The sequence below is a fragment of the Desarmillaria tabescens genome, assembly GCF_030435595.1.
Source record: "Desarmillaria tabescens strain CCBAS 213 chromosome Unknown EV420scaffold_2, whole genome shotgun sequence".
Taxonomy (NCBI): Eukaryota; Fungi; Basidiomycota; class Agaricomycetes; order Agaricales; family Physalacriaceae; genus Desarmillaria; species Desarmillaria tabescens.
Genome location: NW_026848301.1, coordinates 1,673,117 through 1,689,074, shown reverse-complemented (window position 1 = coordinate 1,689,074; position 15,958 = coordinate 1,673,117). Strand labels below are relative to the sequence as shown.

The following is a 15,958-nucleotide window of genomic DNA, read 5'->3' as shown; positions in this document are numbered from 1 at the left end:
ACGATTGAACCACGGCACGTTTTTATTGTTGGAGTTGGAATTGGAAATCTACCCATCACGTGCGTGATCACAAAAATGTCGGACGCGAACATTCACGAGGCTGTTTTCTCATCCTTCTTTCCCACCATCTGCTTGCGATACCTTTTACTGACAACTCACGACTAACATGACTGTCCGGTTCATAAATTGGCGGTTGGCGCTTTATGGTGCGTGCCGAATTTTCTGATATGCTCTTCGATCTTAAACTGATCGGCCCCCAGTCTCCGTATTTCTCATTTCAGGTCTGTCATTTGTCGCCTTGGAAGGATTCCGGGACTCACTATGACCCAGGCACGGTGCTTGGGCTTGCCGCGCACCTTGCCAGCGTATTTCTCCCAAATTTGCACAGTAAGTCGTCGACTTGTGCTTCTTCTGCTGTGGCGCTGATGGCACCCACGCAAGGGGACTTTACGATTTTTGGCTTGATCATTCCATCTCTGACCATATTTGCGTTTATGATAACGTGAGTGTTCTCATATACCGATTGGTGGGTTTCTCAACTTTCCTAGGCTGCAATGGGCCCAAGCAAGAACTGAAGCGGTGGTGCTGTTCATCTTGGCGGCTCTGTGGCTTGGTGAGCCTTCCCTATACATATTGCGAGAACGTGTGTGATGACGTTTATAGCCATGGGCTCCTGGTCGAAGTAAGATATTAACTACTGTGCCGTGTTTCCCCTTCTGATCGTATCACCGTCAGCGACATAATCGGCACTTATCAGTGCGATTCTCTCTCCGGGCAGAGAGTTGCAACGACCAAGGGAGACAGTAAGTATTGTTCATCGACTGAAGTGCACCTGCCCATATTCTCTCAGTGAGCGCCCAATCATACTGTTACGAAATGAAAGTCATCGAAGCTTTCTCTTGGATGAACTTTGTGCTCCTTGCAATCTCGTTCATCATTCTTCTTGCTCTGGTGACTCAAGCACAAAAATTGGGTCGATACGATATCTGGAGGGAACCCATAAAAGGTGCGTTTATACCCGCATCTAATATGAGTTGCGTCAACGTCTGACCTCGTTCTTCTAGAACTCGGATGGTCGGTTTTGCGCTCGTTCTTCTGGGTCGCTCGTATTTAACCAATTGAAATAGGTTCGGAGAATGGCCTGGCTATTACAACACCTCTCCGGGCATGCCTCATTACCCTGTCGGGGGTTATGTCCCCTACGGCGTCCCCATGCAGGCAGGTACTGGCATCACCCAACAGACCGGAAACTCGATTGTCATCCAGCCTGGTGTTAATGGCCAACCTCCCACAATCACTCAAGTCCCCTTCGGCTCTGCCATCCATACTCAATGATTTTGGACAAAATTTCTTTACGAACACGAGGTTGCCGTTTCGGTTATCTCACGTCATATCATTTTAGAACATTGTAAAAGCCGTTCTACTTACGTTTAAAATGGAACACATGTCCGTCCTCATGTTGATCATGCCTTTCCCTCGTGATTGTAAGCGTGAAATACAAGCGCACTGAACTTGAACCATCAGTCGAGGGTACCTTCTGCGATCTTTATTCTTCATTCCAATGCCATCCTTGTTTCGTGAGAACCCTGTTAGGTCTACCAGTGCATGTGAGTTATCCCAGTACTAGAGGGACATCATCTATCACTGACTTATCTGTATCAGTGGTTGCAACGCTTGCAGTGGGCTGGGCGATAACCAAACTGCTGTCTTCTCTTCGTGCGTTTCAAGGCGACCTGTCTCAACGACCGTTCATCCCGACATGACATAGATGCCTTCCATTTGACGCAGACGTCGGTTGCCATGATGGCTATAGTGTCTTTGATGTTACTGTGGGTAGATGTTCACCGCTGTCCGACACCTGGACTTACGGGATCATGCATAGGGTGATGCTCCATCATCGACGCGAAGGTCAACTTTTGACGCAGACACAAGAAGAGATGGTTCTGATTGCTGGGTTTGGGCTGTTCTGGGTCGGTAAGTGTTTTTCTCCGTTTTGTGGAATGATTCGGATTGCCACAACACTTTTTAGCTGCGCTCTTGGCTTGGAGGGCATTCACACATGGTAGCGTGAGTCCAGGACGAGCGGGAACAATGGGATCGACGTCGAGCCATCGGGAAGCTGGATTCATCCGGTGGTGCTCTGCCCTACCCATGCTCAGCCGATGACATTTATTGCGTTGTAGAGGAATGGTCATTCTTTTAGGATTATCAAGGCATGGTACCTGTCCTATTCCTTTTCGCGTCGTACTGTTGTAGACGGGGCGCGCCACAGGAAAGGGGTCCTTACTGTCGTTGTTGTTGACAGATAATGGAGAAGATGTTTATCGAATCAGAATGCTTAGGAAGGAGTGCTTATCAGGAAATCAGCGAACCACTTGGCAATGCTCGATTATACACACCTGAAGAACGCGTGAAGCGGTGGAACAAGAAGAACACTTAATGGGCTGTCTCCGCGCCGTCCGAAATGGCCATGTAAAGATAGTCCGATGAGCCATTTTTAGAATCCTCAATGGACAGAGGGGGCACAGCAAATATCCAATCCGCGGCCTCATTGACGAAGCGCTGGTGTTTCAGCAGGAACGTGCGAAGTGGATATTCGAGTGTTCAATCCGACAGATTGGAGCTATTGAATACCGAGCGAAATGTCCCCAGTTCCAAAACTACCGAAAGGTATGCCGGAACTTCTTTGCCAAATTGCTGGCAAAGGCATGGGAACGAAGTGACATCCTGCTCGTAGAAGTGGATATTTCTTACATACAAATCTTGAGACGGACAGATAGCGTGCATCGCAAAGAGGTTGCCGATTGAAACATTGTATCCTGCAACTTGCAAATAGACTCCTATCAACGTTAATGAAATTCGAAGCTTGAAGCTTCCTGGCTTTGAATGGTGGAGTCCGTCTTCATGATGAATGTTGTGATATGAACATTTAGTTAACCCACCCTGTTGTCATCATTCGACAGGAGTGAAACCCCACGAACCCCCAGCTGGTCGCTGGGATCTACTCGGTAACGAAACCATGGGGAACAAGTAAGAACATACGAACCATGTCGCCACCACTGACTACGGCTGAAAGAAAAGACGCCAGAGGCGCAGTAAATGGTCTAGTACCCACTGGTCGCTTGATGGTCAGAAGGAAGAGAAGCGGCTCGGCTCGGCCCGGTGACTCGCCATTAACAACCATCTCCTCCACATCTCGTAGTACTCGCTGAACATGATAAGTACCTTTCATTTCTTTCTTGCATATCTTGCTGAAAACGCTTGCTGGTAATTACGCCTCTCCTAGCAAGCGCCGCATCGAAACCGATGTCATGAAGATGTATGCTCAACATATCACCGGTGTGGGCTCACCTCGATAACTTTCCAGGCTCATGTCCGACTACGAGGTTTCGCTCGTCAATGATAGTATGCAGGAATTCTATGTCAGATTCTATGGGCCAAGCGAAAGTGAGTCAGGCTCCTTGACTGCCGAAGTGGGCTAATGGATAGGACAGCACCCTTTGCTGGCGGTGTCTGGAAGATCCATGTCGAACTGCCGGACCAGTATCCCTTCAAATCACCCAGTATCGGATTCATGAACAAGATATTCCATCCCAACATCGATGAGCTGTACGCCTTGCTATCTTCTCTGATCCGAGCTGTACTCACAAGACCAGGAGCGGCTCGGTCTGTCTCGATGTAATCAATCAAACATGGTCGCCAATGTTCGGTACGTGGCGCCACCGTCCATTGTGGCCGTTCTTACATTCGTCTAGACATGATAAACATATTTGAAGTGTTTCTCCCCCAGCTGCTCAGATACCCAAACCCAAATGACCCCCTGAATGGCGAAGCGGCTGCGCTGTTAATGCGCCATCCGAAGGAATATGAGGCAAAGGTCAAAGGTGAGTAATGCCATCGCTTCATCTGTACACACGATCAACTAATGGGATGATAGAATATGTTCAACGATTTGCCACTAAGGAAGCTGCAGATGCTGCCACAGACGGCAAGGAAGACGAGGACGAAGACGAGGAGATGAGCGACATTGGGAGCATCAGTGACGCAGAGTAACCGCTCTTGCTGCCGTTCTATCTCCCCCTCCCTGCTCCCTTCCACTTATTTATCCATTGATGATCATATCTAATCATCTGTATGATGTCGCTGCGCAGCTTTCCTCTTTTAACTGTACATACCTAGCGGTCAAGGCCCCTTGACATACATATCCTCATCTCACTGGTTTCTTATCGTTTACATGTAAAAATTCGGACAATAATAGAAGGATGGATATATCAACTGGGCGTAAGTGTATTAGAGGGATTAGGTATTGATTGAGCAAGCTCTTCAACCTTCTTCTGCGTCTCTGTTGCTACCTGGATGACAAGGAACATGAGTAGAAGCCGAGACAGATACAGCGAGTCCTGACCTTGACGAGATTATCAATTTGAGTTTTGATATTGTCCATGGTAATTTGTTTCTGCTTGCTTTCCTTCAGCAGCTCTTCCTTTGCGAGTATGAGCTCTTTTTTCCGTTGATCAAGTCTATTAAGACAAGAGTAAGTATCAAGAGCAAGAGTTGGTAGTCAAGGACTGACCTCTGCCGCTCAACCAGCTCGAAACTCAGCCGGTTTAACATGAGCTGATGCTCGTCAGCCAGTACTTCCTCTGTCCTCGCTTCCTCAGGGGCACGCTCCTTGAATTCTTCAAGGGAATACAGTGAGACGTCCTGATATATCGACCTACAACCCCATTAGAGGCGAAGTAATGCAACGACCAAGGACTTACGCAAACTGTCGACACTTTTCAATCTCCCGTTCTAGGTGCCGTTTTTCATAAAGAAGATTCTGCAGACCCAGGTGAGACTGGTCCATGTCATGACGAGCTGCAGCTGTCGCGTCTTTTGTGTGGCGTGTAGCGAGGTTAGCAGCACGATTCAGGGCCTTGAGCTTGGCCATGAGTGCCGACGCGAGAATGTGAGTAGTAGCTGGATCATTGCCGGCGCCATCCTTCTCGACGAGGCGCGAGAGGTCGTCGAAGAGAGTGGCAGAGTTGAAATCCATGTGTGACTGTCACAGTGGGTGACCGGGCCGGTAAGGGGTACGTGCGAGGCTGCTGAGTGATGATGTTAGTGATTACGCCAGGTTACTCCGCGTCTCTCATTTTGCCCGCTCACCTTGATCATCCACATCTGATTCTCTGTCTCCAACCACCACGACCAAGATGACACGCCAGCGCTCGATGTCCGGCACCATTCCTTCCATGGAGACCTCTCACGAGGAGCTCAAGGATAACACCATCATCGTCGGTCAGTAATCTCGTCCTCATCTTGACTGACGAGCGGCAAGTTCTGACTTTTTGCATTCCAGTGCTTGGCGCTTCTGGTGATCCTTGCAAAGAAGAAGGTGCTTTATCTCTCACTTGCTCTTGAATACTGCTTACTATAATCTTCTCAGACTTTCCCAGCCTTGTTCGGGCTATTCTCTCAAAACTATCTCCCTCGCGATGTAAAAATCATTGGCTATGCCAGATCTAAAATGGACTTGCCCGAGTTCCATAAACGCGCTACGTCTTACATCAAAAACTCTGACGACAGCCCCGAGATTGCTGCCAAAATCCAAGAGTTCAAAGACATCTCAACTTACCTCGCTGGCAGTTACGAGGACGGTGGCGCTTTTGACGAGCTGAATAAGCGCCTCGAGGAAATCGAAGCCGGCTACCAGTCCAAGGAGTGCAACAGAATCTTCTACCTTGCTCTCCCGCCGAGTGTGTTCATCCCCGTCGCCAAGAATCTCAAAGAACACTGCTATGTCACCAAAGGTGGTGTTAACAGGATCGTCGTGGAGAAGCCATTCGGGAAAGATCTCGAATCTGCTCGAGAACTTCTAGGTTCGCTCAAGCAATACTGGACAGAGGACGAGACCTTCCGGATTGACCATTATTTGGGCAAGGAAATGGTCAAGAACATCCTCGTGTTACGGTTCGCCAACGTTGCCATGAATGCTGCATGGGACAAGAATTCCATCAGCAACGTCCAGATAACATTCAAAGAGCCATTTGGGACCGAAGGCAGGGGTGGATACTTTGATGAGTTTGGAATGATCCGGGACGTCTTGCAGAATCGTGAGTAAGATTTCAGTTGGGAACAGATGCCTTCTTATGGTGCATAGATTTGCTGCAGGTCCTCAGTATTATTGCAATGGAGAGACCAGTGTCCTTTGCTGCCGAAGACATTAGAGACGAAAAGGTATGGGGCAGCCGATTTGTGGGGGCCGAGCCTGCCAACTGACCCTTGGCCAGGTTAAGGTCCTTCGTGCTATACCACCTATCGAACGTGACGACACACTATTGGGTCAGTACGTTGCGGCTAATGGCAAGCCGGGGTACCTTGATGACGACACCGTCCCTAATAACTCGGTTTGCCCAACTTTTGCCGCCACTACTCTGTGGGTCCACAACCCCCGGTGGGAAGGTGTGCCATTCATCCTTAAGGCCGGCAAAGGTATTTAGCTATTCTTGTCATATTATTATATGCTCACCTCTTCGCAGCCTTGAACGAAGCCAAAGTCGAAGTCCGGATTCAGTTCAAGGATGTCACCCAGGGTATCTTCAAGGACATTGCCCGCAACGAGCTAGTTATACGGATCCAACCATCCGAGGCGATTTATCTGAAGTTGAACGCAAAGACTCCTGGCCTTTACACCCGTGCGATGCCGACCGAAATGGATCTCACGTACAAGAGACGATTCACCGATACGAAGATTCCAGAGGCATACGAAGCGTTAATACTGGATGCACTGAAAGGTGACCACAGTAACTTTGTGAGGCACGATGAGTTGGACGTTGCATGGAAGGTGAGTTTTGATCAGACACGGCTCAACGACGGTGCGTTATTAAGCATGGGATGGGACTCCGTAGATTTTCACTCCGATCCTCCATTGGATTGACGGCAAAGATGGGCCCAGGCCTAAACCCGTGAACTATCCATATGGATCTCGCGGACCGAAAGAACTGACGGCGTTCGTGACGAAATACGGTTTCAAACGTAACACGGAAGGATAGTGAGTTGGCTCTTATACCAATAGCACGTCATGTGTTGTAACCTTCTTCCGCAGTGTGTGGCCCGTCTCCAGCCTTGCGTGTTTGTAAACTCTAATGTGGCATTCAGGCCAAGCTGACGTATACGTAGCAATTTAACTGTACAGTATCGATAGAATGCGTTTCATACTTGTATTACTTTGAACTAGGATTGATGTTTAAACCGTTGTTTTCTATGTGGGATCCCCTTAATTCCATGTCGAAATCTTTCTGCGCGACATCGCCACGCTTCACCTTCTTAGCCATCCTCTCTTCTTTGGCGAGTTCGGCCCAATCCTCATCATCCTCTTTCTCGTCTTCGGCCTGACGCTGTCTCTTTTTCTCGTTCTCCTGTGCCTTCTCCCACTGTTTCTTCTTGGTCCTTTTTTCTCTCCTCCGCTCTTTCTCTTCGTGCTTTACAGCCTTGTTGCTCCACGCAGCCTGGGCCTTTTTCTTTTGCTCTTTTTGCTCTTTTATCTTCTTGTGCTCCTCTTCGGACACTTTAGGCTTTGCCGCTGCGGCGAGCCGCTTGGCTTCTTGTGCGGCATCAAGATAGGCGTATGTGTCCCACTACCAAAATACTTGAGAAAGTCATCAGGGAAATATTATAACAAAACTCACATCAACATCAGCGTCCTCCCACCCTTCCCGATCTCCCCTGTTTGAGCTCTGGCATTCTAGGTAAGCGCAACAGACCGTAGCTCTTGGCTGCGCTGATGAGGTCAAAGTCCTTTATCCGAAAGATGTACGACGCTTCGTGCTTGGAGTAAGCGCGCACGAAAGATACGAACGCTTTCATGGCCTTGGGAATGCAAAGTTATAATGAGGACAGCGCTAGATTAGCGGGGAGAACCGACATACTTGATCGTTCAGGGCGCGATCCGCAAGCACCTTGGTCCGAATTTTCTGCAGGAATTCGCCGACTTCAGGGTCTTCAGGACGCGTTTCTTCCTCTTCATCGCTCTCTTGGCCATTGGCTAGGAGAAAACCATGCCGCTTCAAAGGAATCTTCCGGACAGCCATGAGATCTACGTATCCCACTTCCCTTCCAACTAAAATAACCCACGCCGTTCCACTTCGACCTGCCCTGGCGGTCCTTCCACATCTATGAGAGAACGCCTTTGGATCCGTTGGAGGATCAAACTGGATTACTACATCGACGTGGGGAAGATCAAGGCCCCTGGCAGCGACATCTGTTGCAAGCAGGATAGAAGGTGAGGCGGGTGTGGAAATGGAAGAAGAGAATGCAGTGAGTGTTCGTGTACGAGCAGCGGGAGTGAGGTGACCGTGCAGTGAATGGAGAGTATATTGCGAAGGGAGCAGAGAAGGTAGTATGTGATAGAAGTAGTCGACACATGCGCCGGTGGCAAAGTACACGATGAACTGTGATGATTCACAGCTCGTGCCGTATAATACGCGTTAGCTGTAAGACTTTTTCCGACGTATGGCACGTCAGATATAAGTTGGAGAGGCTACAGGGTTCAGTTTCGTGTTGAAAATAAAAGTACATTGACCTCACTTTGCTGGCGTCCGCCGTTCTTCAACGACCTTCTGGCCCTTCTTGGACTGTATTTTGACGACGAGTCTTGCAGGATTTCGTAGTCCTACTCTCACCAGCTCCGACATTGCATCAGCATCGGTCATAGTTGCGCTAAACAGGCCTGTTCGACGTTGTTTGGGGAGATGCGTGAGTATCTTGGTAAGAGTTGCTTGGAAGCCAAGGTCCAGGAGTCTGTGGTGCATAAGACTGAAAGTCATCTGAAGAACACAAGCGCCTCGTACCGGTCAGCTTCATCCAGAACCAATACTTCCAGCTCCTTCACGTTGACATGCGATTTTCCTTTACCCAGTAAAAACTCTTCTATCCGACCAGGGCGTCCCAATGACTATGTCTGATCCGCATTCTAAGAAACGCTGAACATCCTGTGCAGGCGATGACTCTGTCGAAGATATCAGCAAGAGAGGCAGCGGCAACCCTTGATGTGTCTCTTCTAATGGTTGTGCAGAGAGGAAGGTGGAGAACACGGAATGTATCTGTGTTGCAAGTTCTCTATCGAAATCAGAGTCGGAGCATGGGTCAAAGCACAAAAACGCACCTAGTAGGACTTATAACGAGGGCACCGATTTCATTCTGGCGTAGCCGACGTTCTCGTCGAAGAAGGCGCTCGAGAATGGGTATTACAAAGGCAAGGGTCTTTCCCGAGCCTGTGACGGCTTCAACAACGACATCCTTATTCTTCATGAATAGAGGTATTGTGGAAGCTTGAACAGGCGTCATTTGGGTATGTCCCATGGATTGAATTACATCGAATCTGTTCTCAGCAATTGGTTACAGCTAAGCAGGGTAGGATAGCTAGGACGCACATCCAGGGAGTCAAAGAGGTGGGCAGCGAGCTCCATGAACCTGCAAATGCAGTAGAGGCCATGGCCGTTGCAAAGGAAGATTTTTCGAAGAGACTCGGCATTTCCCGCATACATGGATAATCTACTACTGAACAATTCGTTTCCTCTTTGGAATCCCTCAGCAGTGCCCAAATGTCCTTGAGAGTTACCTGGAACATATTCGCTCTGCTAAATTGTAACCCTTTGTTTTGTTGCTGCTGTGGTCAGAGCTGCAGTCGGGAATTGCGCCAAATGAGATATTGACCTATATTATCGCCCAGCGCTTGCATCTTTTTTTTGTTAGCTTATGGCTTTTCAGAATCGTCATCTGGCACAGACATAAGTTCGTTCCTGTCTCATCCCAGCCAATAAACCAGCACGCACCTGTCCTTGACGGTATCTTGATATCCTTCTTGCCCAACAGTGCCTCCTTCCAAGTAATCTCCTCCTTCTCCTCCTTCTCTAACGACGGCATTGCAAGTTTCTTCAGCCGGTGCAGTTCCTCCCCCGACAAATGCTTCCCCGAGCGTAGCTGTGCGGCTACGTCTTCCAGTATCGAAATTTGCCCAGTAACGCGTGCTTTCTCCTGACGCATTGAGTGTTTCTGATATACGAGATGCACTGAGAGTGACATGATAGCCATGGAGTACAGAACATGTGGAAGGTAGCTGGTGCTCATCGTAGTCCGGAGGAGAAATTACGCGTTTGATCAGGCATGACGTTTTGGGTATCCGTTTCCATTAGTTGACCTACTGCTATAAGATACACAAACAATGTAGAACTTCCCAGTCGCTACAAGCACTATATAATATCATTCTACTAGCATCTCATGAACCATTAATCCTCGGAGTCTTAGCCCTTGTACGAAGGTGTGGCCGCATCTGCTTCCGTTTAGCACTGGTCATGTACATAAAATAGGCAGACTTACCATCTCTTTGAACAAGGGCAGCAGATTAGGAATATGTACCAAATCTGGTGGCTTGATTGTCTCAACACGTTTCTTTTTCCGCTTCGTCTTGGGCTTCTTGGGTGTGCGAGAAGTGCTCGAATCAATAGACGACCTTGAACACCCAGAAGCGAGTGTCCGCGACGCTGATAACGTCGGAGAAAGCGGCCCCACAGAATCAATGGACCTGGAAGAGTCCATGGAAGATTTTCCTGGTGCCCGCGGCAGTTGCTTGAACGAATTAAGAGAAGACCTGGACGAATTGATTGACCTGGATGAATCAAACGACGCTTTCAAAGGCGTCGGACTAGGCCCAGGTGATCCTACCGGACTCGGAGGTAGGGGCTTTTTCATAGCAGCCGCGACGCTCTTTGGAATCGGCGGCATAGGTGGCACACTATCCCTCTCTCGTTTTCTCCCTGCCACCACGGCTTTGATGTCGCTAAACGAACGACGCAAAGACAAACTCCGTTGTCTCGGCGTAACCGTTCCCCCATCATCTACGGTCTGACTTTTCCTGGGTTGAGGACTAGGGATCGTATGCATCCTGGAAGGTCGACTAGGTAGGCTCTCTTCTGTACTCTCTGACTCTGAGTCGGAATCAGTCTCGGTATCCTCTGTGCTGTCGGATTCGGTCTCGTCAGAGTCAGAGTCACTCTCTTCATCGTCACTTTCCTCAGCTCTCAGTTCCTCTACATCACCGCTAACCAGTTCCCCGAAGCTTATCTCGCCCACGACCCCATCAACCATTCTCCTCGTTTCCTCCTCTTCCCTTTCGCCTTCTCCCTGCGCAGCTTGACCACCGGCGAATCTTCGTCGAACCTTCTCTTCATACAACAATTTCGTCTTGTAGTGATATACCGCAACTTTGTCCACTTCATCCATAATCAGCTTTCTCTCCGCAGCAGACTGCGGAAGCAAGAATTCCAGACTGATAGGATTGTTACTTGTCGAGATTCCTTCGCGAATGATGGTGATGAACAGTTCTATCCACCGCATTAAGCTGTCGAAAAGACCTTCTCCCTTAGAATGCACTTTATGCACAAACTGATAGAATGATTGCTCATGCCGCTGGATGAGGTCAATGAACGCTTGAACTGTGCGATTTGGGTCCTCTTGGCTTACTGGAAACAAGTCAGAGGAGAAACGAGAGAGACAGAGATCAGAAACACGCACACTCCTCTACACCCTCCACAGTCTTAATCAAATCATTCACAAAACTCTGTAAATCGCCCAAAGAATCCGCTATTGACGCTGCACGATAAACGGTCGCCAGTGGTGTGTAGAAGATCGTAATGATATCCTTCAGTAGATCTGATGTAAAGCCCTAGAGAATTGTTCAGCATCACAGAAGGGCAGAATGGATGCGCACACCTCAAATATCAACGCAATTAACTGCTCTCGATCTCTTAGTCTTGCGTACAAGGACGCGAGTACCTTCAGATCTTCATATAGCCACGCATCTTCATCCATCGGCCCATCGTCATCATCAGAGTCGTCCAAGCTTTCGCGATATCGCATGTAGATCCCGTGTGCCCGATGTGCCTTGGCAACACGATGCAATTGAGCGCGCATTAGTACTGGCTCATCCCCAGAGCGAAGTACAACAGTTAGCAGCGGCATTTTCTCTTTGACAGCATCCGCTTTGTACATGTCTTGGATTTCCCTCGGTCCATAAATAAAGAGGCGAACCTTCTCGCACATTACTGGATCGTCAACCTTGACTTTAACAGCTTCAATCTCTTCTTCCAATGCTCTGGCCTCTTCTGTGAGGGATCCGGAGAACATTCTGTGATGCTCGTAAGAATACACCCCAAAGATCGACAGCAACAGGCTTACCTCTGTAGCAGTGACCTACCCCCAAACGGTTGTGCTAGAAAGAGATCAAGGACACTTCGTATCATTCCGATAGGATTCGAGATTTTGAGTGCGGCCTTGAGCATAAAATATGGCATGAGACCGTGCAATCGCTTCAGGCTTGCAAATGTCTCGGAAGAGTTGTCTGAGGCGACAAATTGGTGAAATACAGTTGAAGCCAGCGATATTCGTGCCCATTCCAGCACGGCCTGGTAGTTGGCCGGTAAAGATCGGATATCGGGAGTCACCTTAACGGTGGCAAACACGTTCGTCAAACCGTGTTCGCCCATGACGTCTCCCTTAACGCTCTTAACGGCCTCTCTGAGCCCATCTACGCGGTTCGCAATCTCCTTAGCGAATCGCTTTCGCCCATCCTCTCTGACACGGTCTGCCTCTTCACGCTGTCGGGCGTCATCGAACTCGGAGGGAGAAAGTGTCGTAGGGTTGGAGAGAAGAAACGACTGGAGAACGGGAGAAGAGGCTATGACGGTTGACGAAGAGAGTAGGGAGTGCAGGTACGCACGCAGAGTCAGTCTGTTTTTTTCAGCGGGAAAGTCGAGATGGTGTGGCGGGAATAGAAGTTGCTGAGAAAGAGGGTGAGTCCAGGTGACGTCGACTGTGGTACATTAACAGTGGAGCGGTCTTTGGCGGGAGGCGGGGGAATATCTTCGTTCGGATGCGCCTTCCGTAGCTATTCAAACAACAATTACTCACCATCACCAGAAGAAACAGTTACTATACCTCATTAGCTAGTGTACGAAAGTCTCCGTATCTCCGCGAGACAAAGTGATCTGGATGATGAGAACGTCGCGTTCGGATGATGAATTCCTTTAAGCGTCTTAGATATGATCAAAGCGGAGAATCATGCGGCGCACCTCGTGTATACGACTTCGCATCCGCCCCTTGTCGACCACTGTACGTACACTGACAATGTTGACTTCAAATATGTCTCTCTTGCGCATATTTTTTGCTTGTCTCTTACGAGCCAACTCCTCAAGTCTGTCGAGGTCGGCTTGACCCAATCTCACCACCTCCTCGGACTCCGCCAGCTTCGTTGCAGCACCGAGAAACATACTTAGATTTCTCTCCAATTTGGCTAGAAGTTTCATCCGTGTAGCTTCTTCGCCATTCTCCTCGTCGAAAGGTGAAGTCGGCGAGAGATTCCGCGATAGCACAGCCGTAAGGAAGGGCTGTAGCTTGTCTGAGTAGAAGTCCTTTGGTGCAGCGGCCATGAAGGGAAAAGTCAGTACGAATTGTCGGAACATGAATCTTAAGAAAGGCAAGTCCAGTGGGGTAGCACCTTCGGGAGGCGGCGAAAACGGCGGGCCGATATGCGAGAACGGATTCGACGATGGAGACGACGTCAGTAAAGCAAGTTCCTCCTGGAACTGCAGCTGTATGAGGGATTTCTTGAGATAGTGAGCACGGATTGGAGAAAGGTCAGTGACATCGTTGGCACAAGTGGGAGTGGGCGAATCGACGAGGACTTCCGAAGGGCTGTCGGTGTCGGTGGGAATGTCGAGCGGAACGGGTGGAATACTACGCGTCGGACGTCGTGGTCGCAGGGTATCGCTGTGGGTCGATGGCAACGGCGACGCCATGGACGGATGACGACGACGAAGACGAGACACTCGGAGTCCAAGATTGGGAACATTACATCACCACAATGACCGCGACTATCCCACGTGCAGCACAGCCGCATTATCGGGCGGAACTATCCCAAAGCAGAATCACTGCCAACAAGCGTATAGCACAGCCACATAAGATAAAGCGAGCAAGTTGTTATTAGGGTGCATATACTCTCTCTCCACGATATGTTCTTCCATTCTCATCTAGCAATCGCCTGAGCTTTCCAGCAACTTCACGTACGTGCTCCTTGCCAATCTCAAGTCCCCTCCAGGATCCTGCAACTGTCCAGCACTCTGAACAAGCTTTGCTCGCAGCATTGACGGTTTCGAGCTCGAGCGACCCCAGTGAATGGAGTGCAACGACAACGTCAACCAGTCTGTTGAATCCCAAGTACCATGTCTGGACTCCTGCGGTCTGCGAGGGAGCAGTGGTTGTGTCTGTGACGAGGTAGGAAGATGATAGTCCGATGCAATGGCGCAACAGAGCTTGATCTACGGTGTTGGGCTGGGAGCGAAGCATCTGGAGGACGAAGGTGCTGTAGTCTGTCTTCAGAGCATCGTTCTGCGGCACGGCCTGCAAGAGAGTATCAGTATATCGATGCCAAATATTGATGTCGACACGAACTCCGAGGTCTGCCTCCATGTGCGCAGAGTTACTTACATCACAAACGGCTGTATTCAGCGTCATAAGTAAGTATAATCGCTGAGCTTGTCGGACTTGAAGTTGTCGGACCTGAATAGTGCTCGCATCAAGACACGTCGGCAATTTCCGGACACATCACACGCGAATTCACACCTGCCTTCTCTTCAGTGAGACGACCATGAACGCTCTCACCCAGGCCCTTACCCATATCACACCACCGCCATTCATCGCACCTTCAGAGTACGACGGACTCGAGTATAGATGGCGCTTTATCACCTTTCGGCCAGCCTGTATGTTGCTTTTACTGGACCCAAAAAGAAAAATTAACCGGAAGCATTCCAGACTTTGAAACAGAAGCATATCTTCTGCTCGCATTGGGAGGCTTCATTCTAGTCGCTATTATAGGGATCACCTATAACAAAAGCAAGGCCAACTCATGGTATGCTTATCTTGTTCCCAAGCTCGCCAATCTGAATTTAATTTGTCACTGGCAGGATCGCGAAACAGACACCGCTGTTGACATCCCAATTCAGCACTACCTCTCCACTCACCTGGGACGGGTATTCCGATGCTTTCACTTTCTCAACTGGACGCCGCGCAGTCGCTGCCCTTCACGCAATCTTCACTCTCCGTCCTAGGCATGATCCATTCCAGGCCTTGTTCCAGCTTGGCCGGGGCTTGGTGGATGTCCAGTACGCTCCACAGGATGTCGTGGAGCTTGACTTTACTTTGGCAGAAGGAGCGGTGCCCAATGATTTTGTATGGGCAGTCGTCAATAAGCGCGAGCTGAGGGTTGTCAAAGATGACCGATGGGACCTGGTAGCTCACATTACAAGTTCTTTGCTGGATCGTAGTGCTGACGCGTCATATAGACTTTTACCAAGACGACAGATCATCCTGCACTTCCCACTAACATATCGGTCATGTCCGAGTTCGCAGACGTAACGGAGGCCCTTCTAAAATCCACGTCCCTTCCTGCCCTCCTCAAAGAATTGTCCAGTATGGATGGCTTTCGCTCTCTTAGCGTAACTGATCAGCCCCGTGTCCGACCTGACACTGTTGCATCTCCTTCTAAAAAGCACGTCATCCTCTCTCTCTATGTGTCATCGTCTGCGGCACCTGCCACACTTTTCTCCTTCATCGATTCCCTCTCCAAAATCACACTGAGGCCTGAAACGAAGAACAAACTACGGAAAACCCGCGAGGAACTAGAGAAGATTTTGAAGGAGGAAGCAGAGAGAGAAGAGAAGGAGAAGAAGGAGGAAGTCAATGAGGATAAGAGAGCAGAGAAGAGGCGAAAGGAGGAGGAGAGAGTTAGCAAGCTAAGTGCTTCCGAACAGCAGAAATACCTCGAACGTGAACGTAAGCGTAGTCTTCGCAAGTCGCAAGGACGGACTGTGCGAAAATAACCTGTCAAAAAAGGAGTGTCGATTTTATTGGAAAGTATTAT

At 49.3% G+C, this 15,958-nt stretch overlaps 10 protein-coding genes across 10 annotated transcripts; 5 read left to right on the top strand and 5 right to left on the bottom strand.

Annotated features, from left to right (window-relative positions):
- The first annotated feature begins 83 nt into the window (after window positions 1-83).
- Window positions 84-1,367, top strand: EV420DRAFT_461316 (uncharacterized protein). Its single transcript, XM_060482223.1, has 10 exons — window positions 84-206; window positions 261-281; window positions 331-387; window positions 442-502; window positions 549-613; window positions 664-682; window positions 736-803; window positions 851-1,006; window positions 1,065-1,074; window positions 1,128-1,367. Exons 1-10 carry the CDS (start codon window positions 167-169, stop codon window positions 1,333-1,335), a joined length of 705 nt encoding a protein of 234 aa, XP_060338658.1. The 5' UTR covers window positions 84-166; the 3' UTR covers window positions 1,336-1,367.
- EV420DRAFT_461329 (uncharacterized protein) lies at window positions 1,339-2,381 on the top strand. The gene is made up of 6 exons (XM_060482224.1): window positions 1,339-1,607; window positions 1,663-1,716; window positions 1,769-1,829; window positions 1,883-1,974; window positions 2,030-2,218; window positions 2,306-2,381. Exons 1-5 carry the CDS (start codon window positions 1,562-1,564, stop codon window positions 2,164-2,166), a joined length of 390 nt encoding a protein of 129 aa, XP_060338657.1. The 5' UTR covers window positions 1,339-1,561; the 3' UTR covers window positions 2,167-2,218; window positions 2,306-2,381.
- Window positions 2,382-3,142: 761 nt separating this feature from the next.
- EV420DRAFT_1504158 (ubiquitin-conjugating enzyme/RWD-like protein) lies at window positions 3,143-4,262 on the top strand. Its single transcript, XM_060471221.1, has 7 exons — window positions 3,143-3,217; window positions 3,276-3,319; window positions 3,368-3,447; window positions 3,495-3,609; window positions 3,657-3,709; window positions 3,756-3,884; window positions 3,938-4,262. Exons 1-7 carry the CDS (start codon window positions 3,215-3,217, stop codon window positions 4,051-4,053), a joined length of 540 nt encoding a protein of 179 aa, XP_060338656.1. The 5' UTR covers window positions 3,143-3,214; the 3' UTR covers window positions 4,054-4,262.
- EV420DRAFT_1504156 (Fms-interacting protein-domain-containing protein) lies at window positions 4,263-5,231 on the bottom strand. The gene is made up of 5 exons (XM_060471220.1): window positions 5,152-5,231; window positions 4,764-5,090; window positions 4,574-4,717; window positions 4,406-4,520; window positions 4,263-4,352 (listed from the first exon to the last, which is right to left on the bottom strand). The coding sequence occupies exons 2-5, from the start codon at window positions 5,036-5,038 to the stop codon at window positions 4,272-4,274; spliced, it is 615 nt and encodes a 204-aa protein (XP_060338655.1). The 5' UTR covers window positions 5,039-5,090; window positions 5,152-5,231; the 3' UTR covers window positions 4,263-4,271.
- On the top strand, window positions 5,115-7,237 carry EV420DRAFT_1504151 (glucose-6-phosphate 1-dehydrogenase). The gene is made up of 8 exons (XM_060471219.1): window positions 5,115-5,283; window positions 5,345-5,380; window positions 5,442-6,098; window positions 6,146-6,222; window positions 6,276-6,477; window positions 6,525-6,829; window positions 6,894-7,036; window positions 7,091-7,237. Exons 1-8 carry the CDS (start codon window positions 5,199-5,201, stop codon window positions 7,122-7,124), a joined length of 1,539 nt encoding a protein of 512 aa, XP_060338654.1. The 5' UTR covers window positions 5,115-5,198; the 3' UTR covers window positions 7,125-7,237.
- EV420DRAFT_1616987 (DEAD-domain-containing protein) lies at window positions 7,209-9,478 on the bottom strand (the record flags this gene model as incomplete). The annotated part of the gene is given in 10 exon segments (XM_060475186.1): window positions 7,209-7,622; window positions 7,674-7,729; window positions 7,749-7,854; window positions 7,914-8,435; window positions 8,485-8,524; window positions 8,572-8,784; window positions 8,835-8,908; window positions 8,940-9,102; window positions 9,149-9,364; window positions 9,417-9,478. The coding sequence occupies 10 exon segments, from the start codon at window positions 9,476-9,478 to the stop codon at window positions 7,209-7,211; spliced, it is 1,866 nt and encodes a 621-aa protein (XP_060338653.1).
- A 25-nt stretch (window positions 9,479-9,503) lies between these two features.
- EV420DRAFT_1504144 (uncharacterized protein) lies at window positions 9,504-10,136 on the bottom strand. The gene is made up of 2 exons (XM_060471218.1): window positions 9,819-10,136; window positions 9,504-9,762 (listed from the first exon to the last, which is right to left on the bottom strand). The coding sequence occupies exons 1-2, from the start codon at window positions 10,111-10,113 to the stop codon at window positions 9,740-9,742; spliced, it is 318 nt and encodes a 105-aa protein (XP_060338652.1). The 5' UTR covers window positions 10,114-10,136; the 3' UTR covers window positions 9,504-9,739.
- Window positions 10,137-10,155: 19 nt separating this feature from the next.
- Window positions 10,156-13,888, bottom strand: EV420DRAFT_1504143 (uncharacterized protein). Its single transcript, XM_060471217.1, has 8 exons — window positions 13,113-13,888; window positions 12,979-13,065; window positions 12,849-12,928; window positions 12,220-12,771; window positions 11,755-12,169; window positions 11,557-11,707; window positions 10,363-11,504; window positions 10,156-10,315 (listed from the first exon to the last, which is right to left on the bottom strand). The coding sequence occupies exons 1-8, from the start codon at window positions 13,836-13,838 to the stop codon at window positions 10,262-10,264; spliced, it is 3,207 nt and encodes a 1,068-aa protein (XP_060338651.1). The 5' UTR covers window positions 13,839-13,888; the 3' UTR covers window positions 10,156-10,261.
- A 134-nt stretch (window positions 13,889-14,022) lies between these two features.
- On the bottom strand, window positions 14,023-14,508 carry EV420DRAFT_1635625 (uncharacterized protein; the record flags this gene model as incomplete). Its single annotated transcript, XM_060476476.1, has 2 exons — window positions 14,023-14,439; window positions 14,491-14,508. The coding sequence occupies 2 exons, from the start codon at window positions 14,506-14,508 to the stop codon at window positions 14,023-14,025; spliced, it is 435 nt and encodes a 144-aa protein (XP_060338650.1).
- A 178-nt stretch (window positions 14,509-14,686) lies between these two features.
- On the top strand, window positions 14,687-15,917 carry EV420DRAFT_1635624 (uncharacterized protein; the record flags this gene model as incomplete). The annotated part of the gene is made up of 4 exons (XM_060476475.1): window positions 14,687-14,798; window positions 14,851-14,947; window positions 15,003-15,327; window positions 15,381-15,917. 4 exons carry the CDS (start codon window positions 14,687-14,689, stop codon window positions 15,915-15,917), a joined length of 1,071 nt encoding a protein of 356 aa, XP_060338649.1.
- Window positions 15,918-15,958: the final 41 nt, after the last annotated feature.

Coding starts and splice junctions, on each gene's coding strand:
- EV420DRAFT_461316 (XM_060482223.1), top strand. CDS start 167: ATGACTGTCCGGTTCATAAATTGGCGGTTGGCGCTTTATG. Junction 282..330: donor CTCCGTATTTCTCATTTCAG/GTCTGTCATTTG, acceptor ACTATGACCCAG/GCACGGTGCTTGGGCTTGCC. Junction 388..441: donor ATTTCTCCCAAATTTGCACA/GTAAGTCGTCGA, acceptor CACCCACGCAAG/GGGACTTTACGATTTTTGGC.
- EV420DRAFT_461329 (XM_060482224.1), top strand. CDS start 1,562: ATGCCATCCTTGTTTCGTGAGAACCCTGTTAGGTCTACCAGTGCAT. Junction 1,717..1,768: donor CAAACTGCTGTCTTCTCTTC/GTGCGTTTCAAG, acceptor GACATGACATAG/ATGCCTTCCATTTGACGCAG. Junction 1,830..1,882: donor ATAGTGTCTTTGATGTTACT/GTGGGTAGATGT, acceptor GATCATGCATAG/GGTGATGCTCCATCATCGAC.
- EV420DRAFT_1504158 (XM_060471221.1), top strand. Junction 3,610..3,656: donor CATCCCAACATCGATGAGCT/GTACGCCTTGCT, acceptor TCACAAGACCAG/GAGCGGCTCGGTCTGTCTCG. Junction 3,885..3,937: donor ATATGAGGCAAAGGTCAAAG/GTGAGTAATGCC, acceptor ATGGGATGATAG/AATATGTTCAACGATTTGCC.
- EV420DRAFT_1504156 (XM_060471220.1), bottom strand. CDS start 5,038: ATGGATTTCAACTCTGCCACTCTCTTCGACGACCTCTCGCGCCTCGTC. Junction 4,718..4,763: donor GAAAAGTGTCGACAGTTTGC/GTAAGTCCTTGG, acceptor ATGGGGTTGTAG/GTCGATATATCAGGACGTCT. Junction 4,521..4,573: donor GAGCTGGTTGAGCGGCAGAG/GTCAGTCCTTGA, acceptor TTGTCTTAATAG/ACTTGATCAACGGAAAAAAG.
- EV420DRAFT_1504151 (XM_060471219.1), top strand. CDS start 5,199: ATGACACGCCAGCGCTCGATGTCCGGCACCATTCCTTCCATGGAGACC. Junction 6,099..6,145: donor CCGGGACGTCTTGCAGAATC/GTGAGTAAGATT, acceptor TATGGTGCATAG/ATTTGCTGCAGGTCCTCAGT. Junction 6,478..6,524: donor CATCCTTAAGGCCGGCAAAG/GTATTTAGCTAT, acceptor ACCTCTTCGCAG/CCTTGAACGAAGCCAAAGTC.
- EV420DRAFT_1504144 (XM_060471218.1), bottom strand. CDS start 10,113: ATGAGCACCAGCTACCTTCCACATGTTCTGTACTCCATGGCTATCATG. Junction 9,763..9,818: donor CAAGATACCGTCAAGGACAG/GTGCGTGCTGGT, acceptor TGTCTGTGCCAG/ATGACGATTCTGAAAAGCCA.
- EV420DRAFT_1504143 (XM_060471217.1), bottom strand. CDS start 13,838: ATGGCGTCGCCGTTGCCATCGACCCACAGCGATACCCTGCGACCACGA. Junction 11,708..11,754: donor TAATTGCGTTGATATTTGAG/GTGTGCGCATCC, acceptor ACAATTCTCTAG/GGCTTTACATCAGATCTACT. Junction 10,316..10,362: donor TGCCCTTGTTCAAAGAGATG/GTAAGTCTGCCT, acceptor AAACGGAAGCAG/ATGCGGCCACACCTTCGTAC.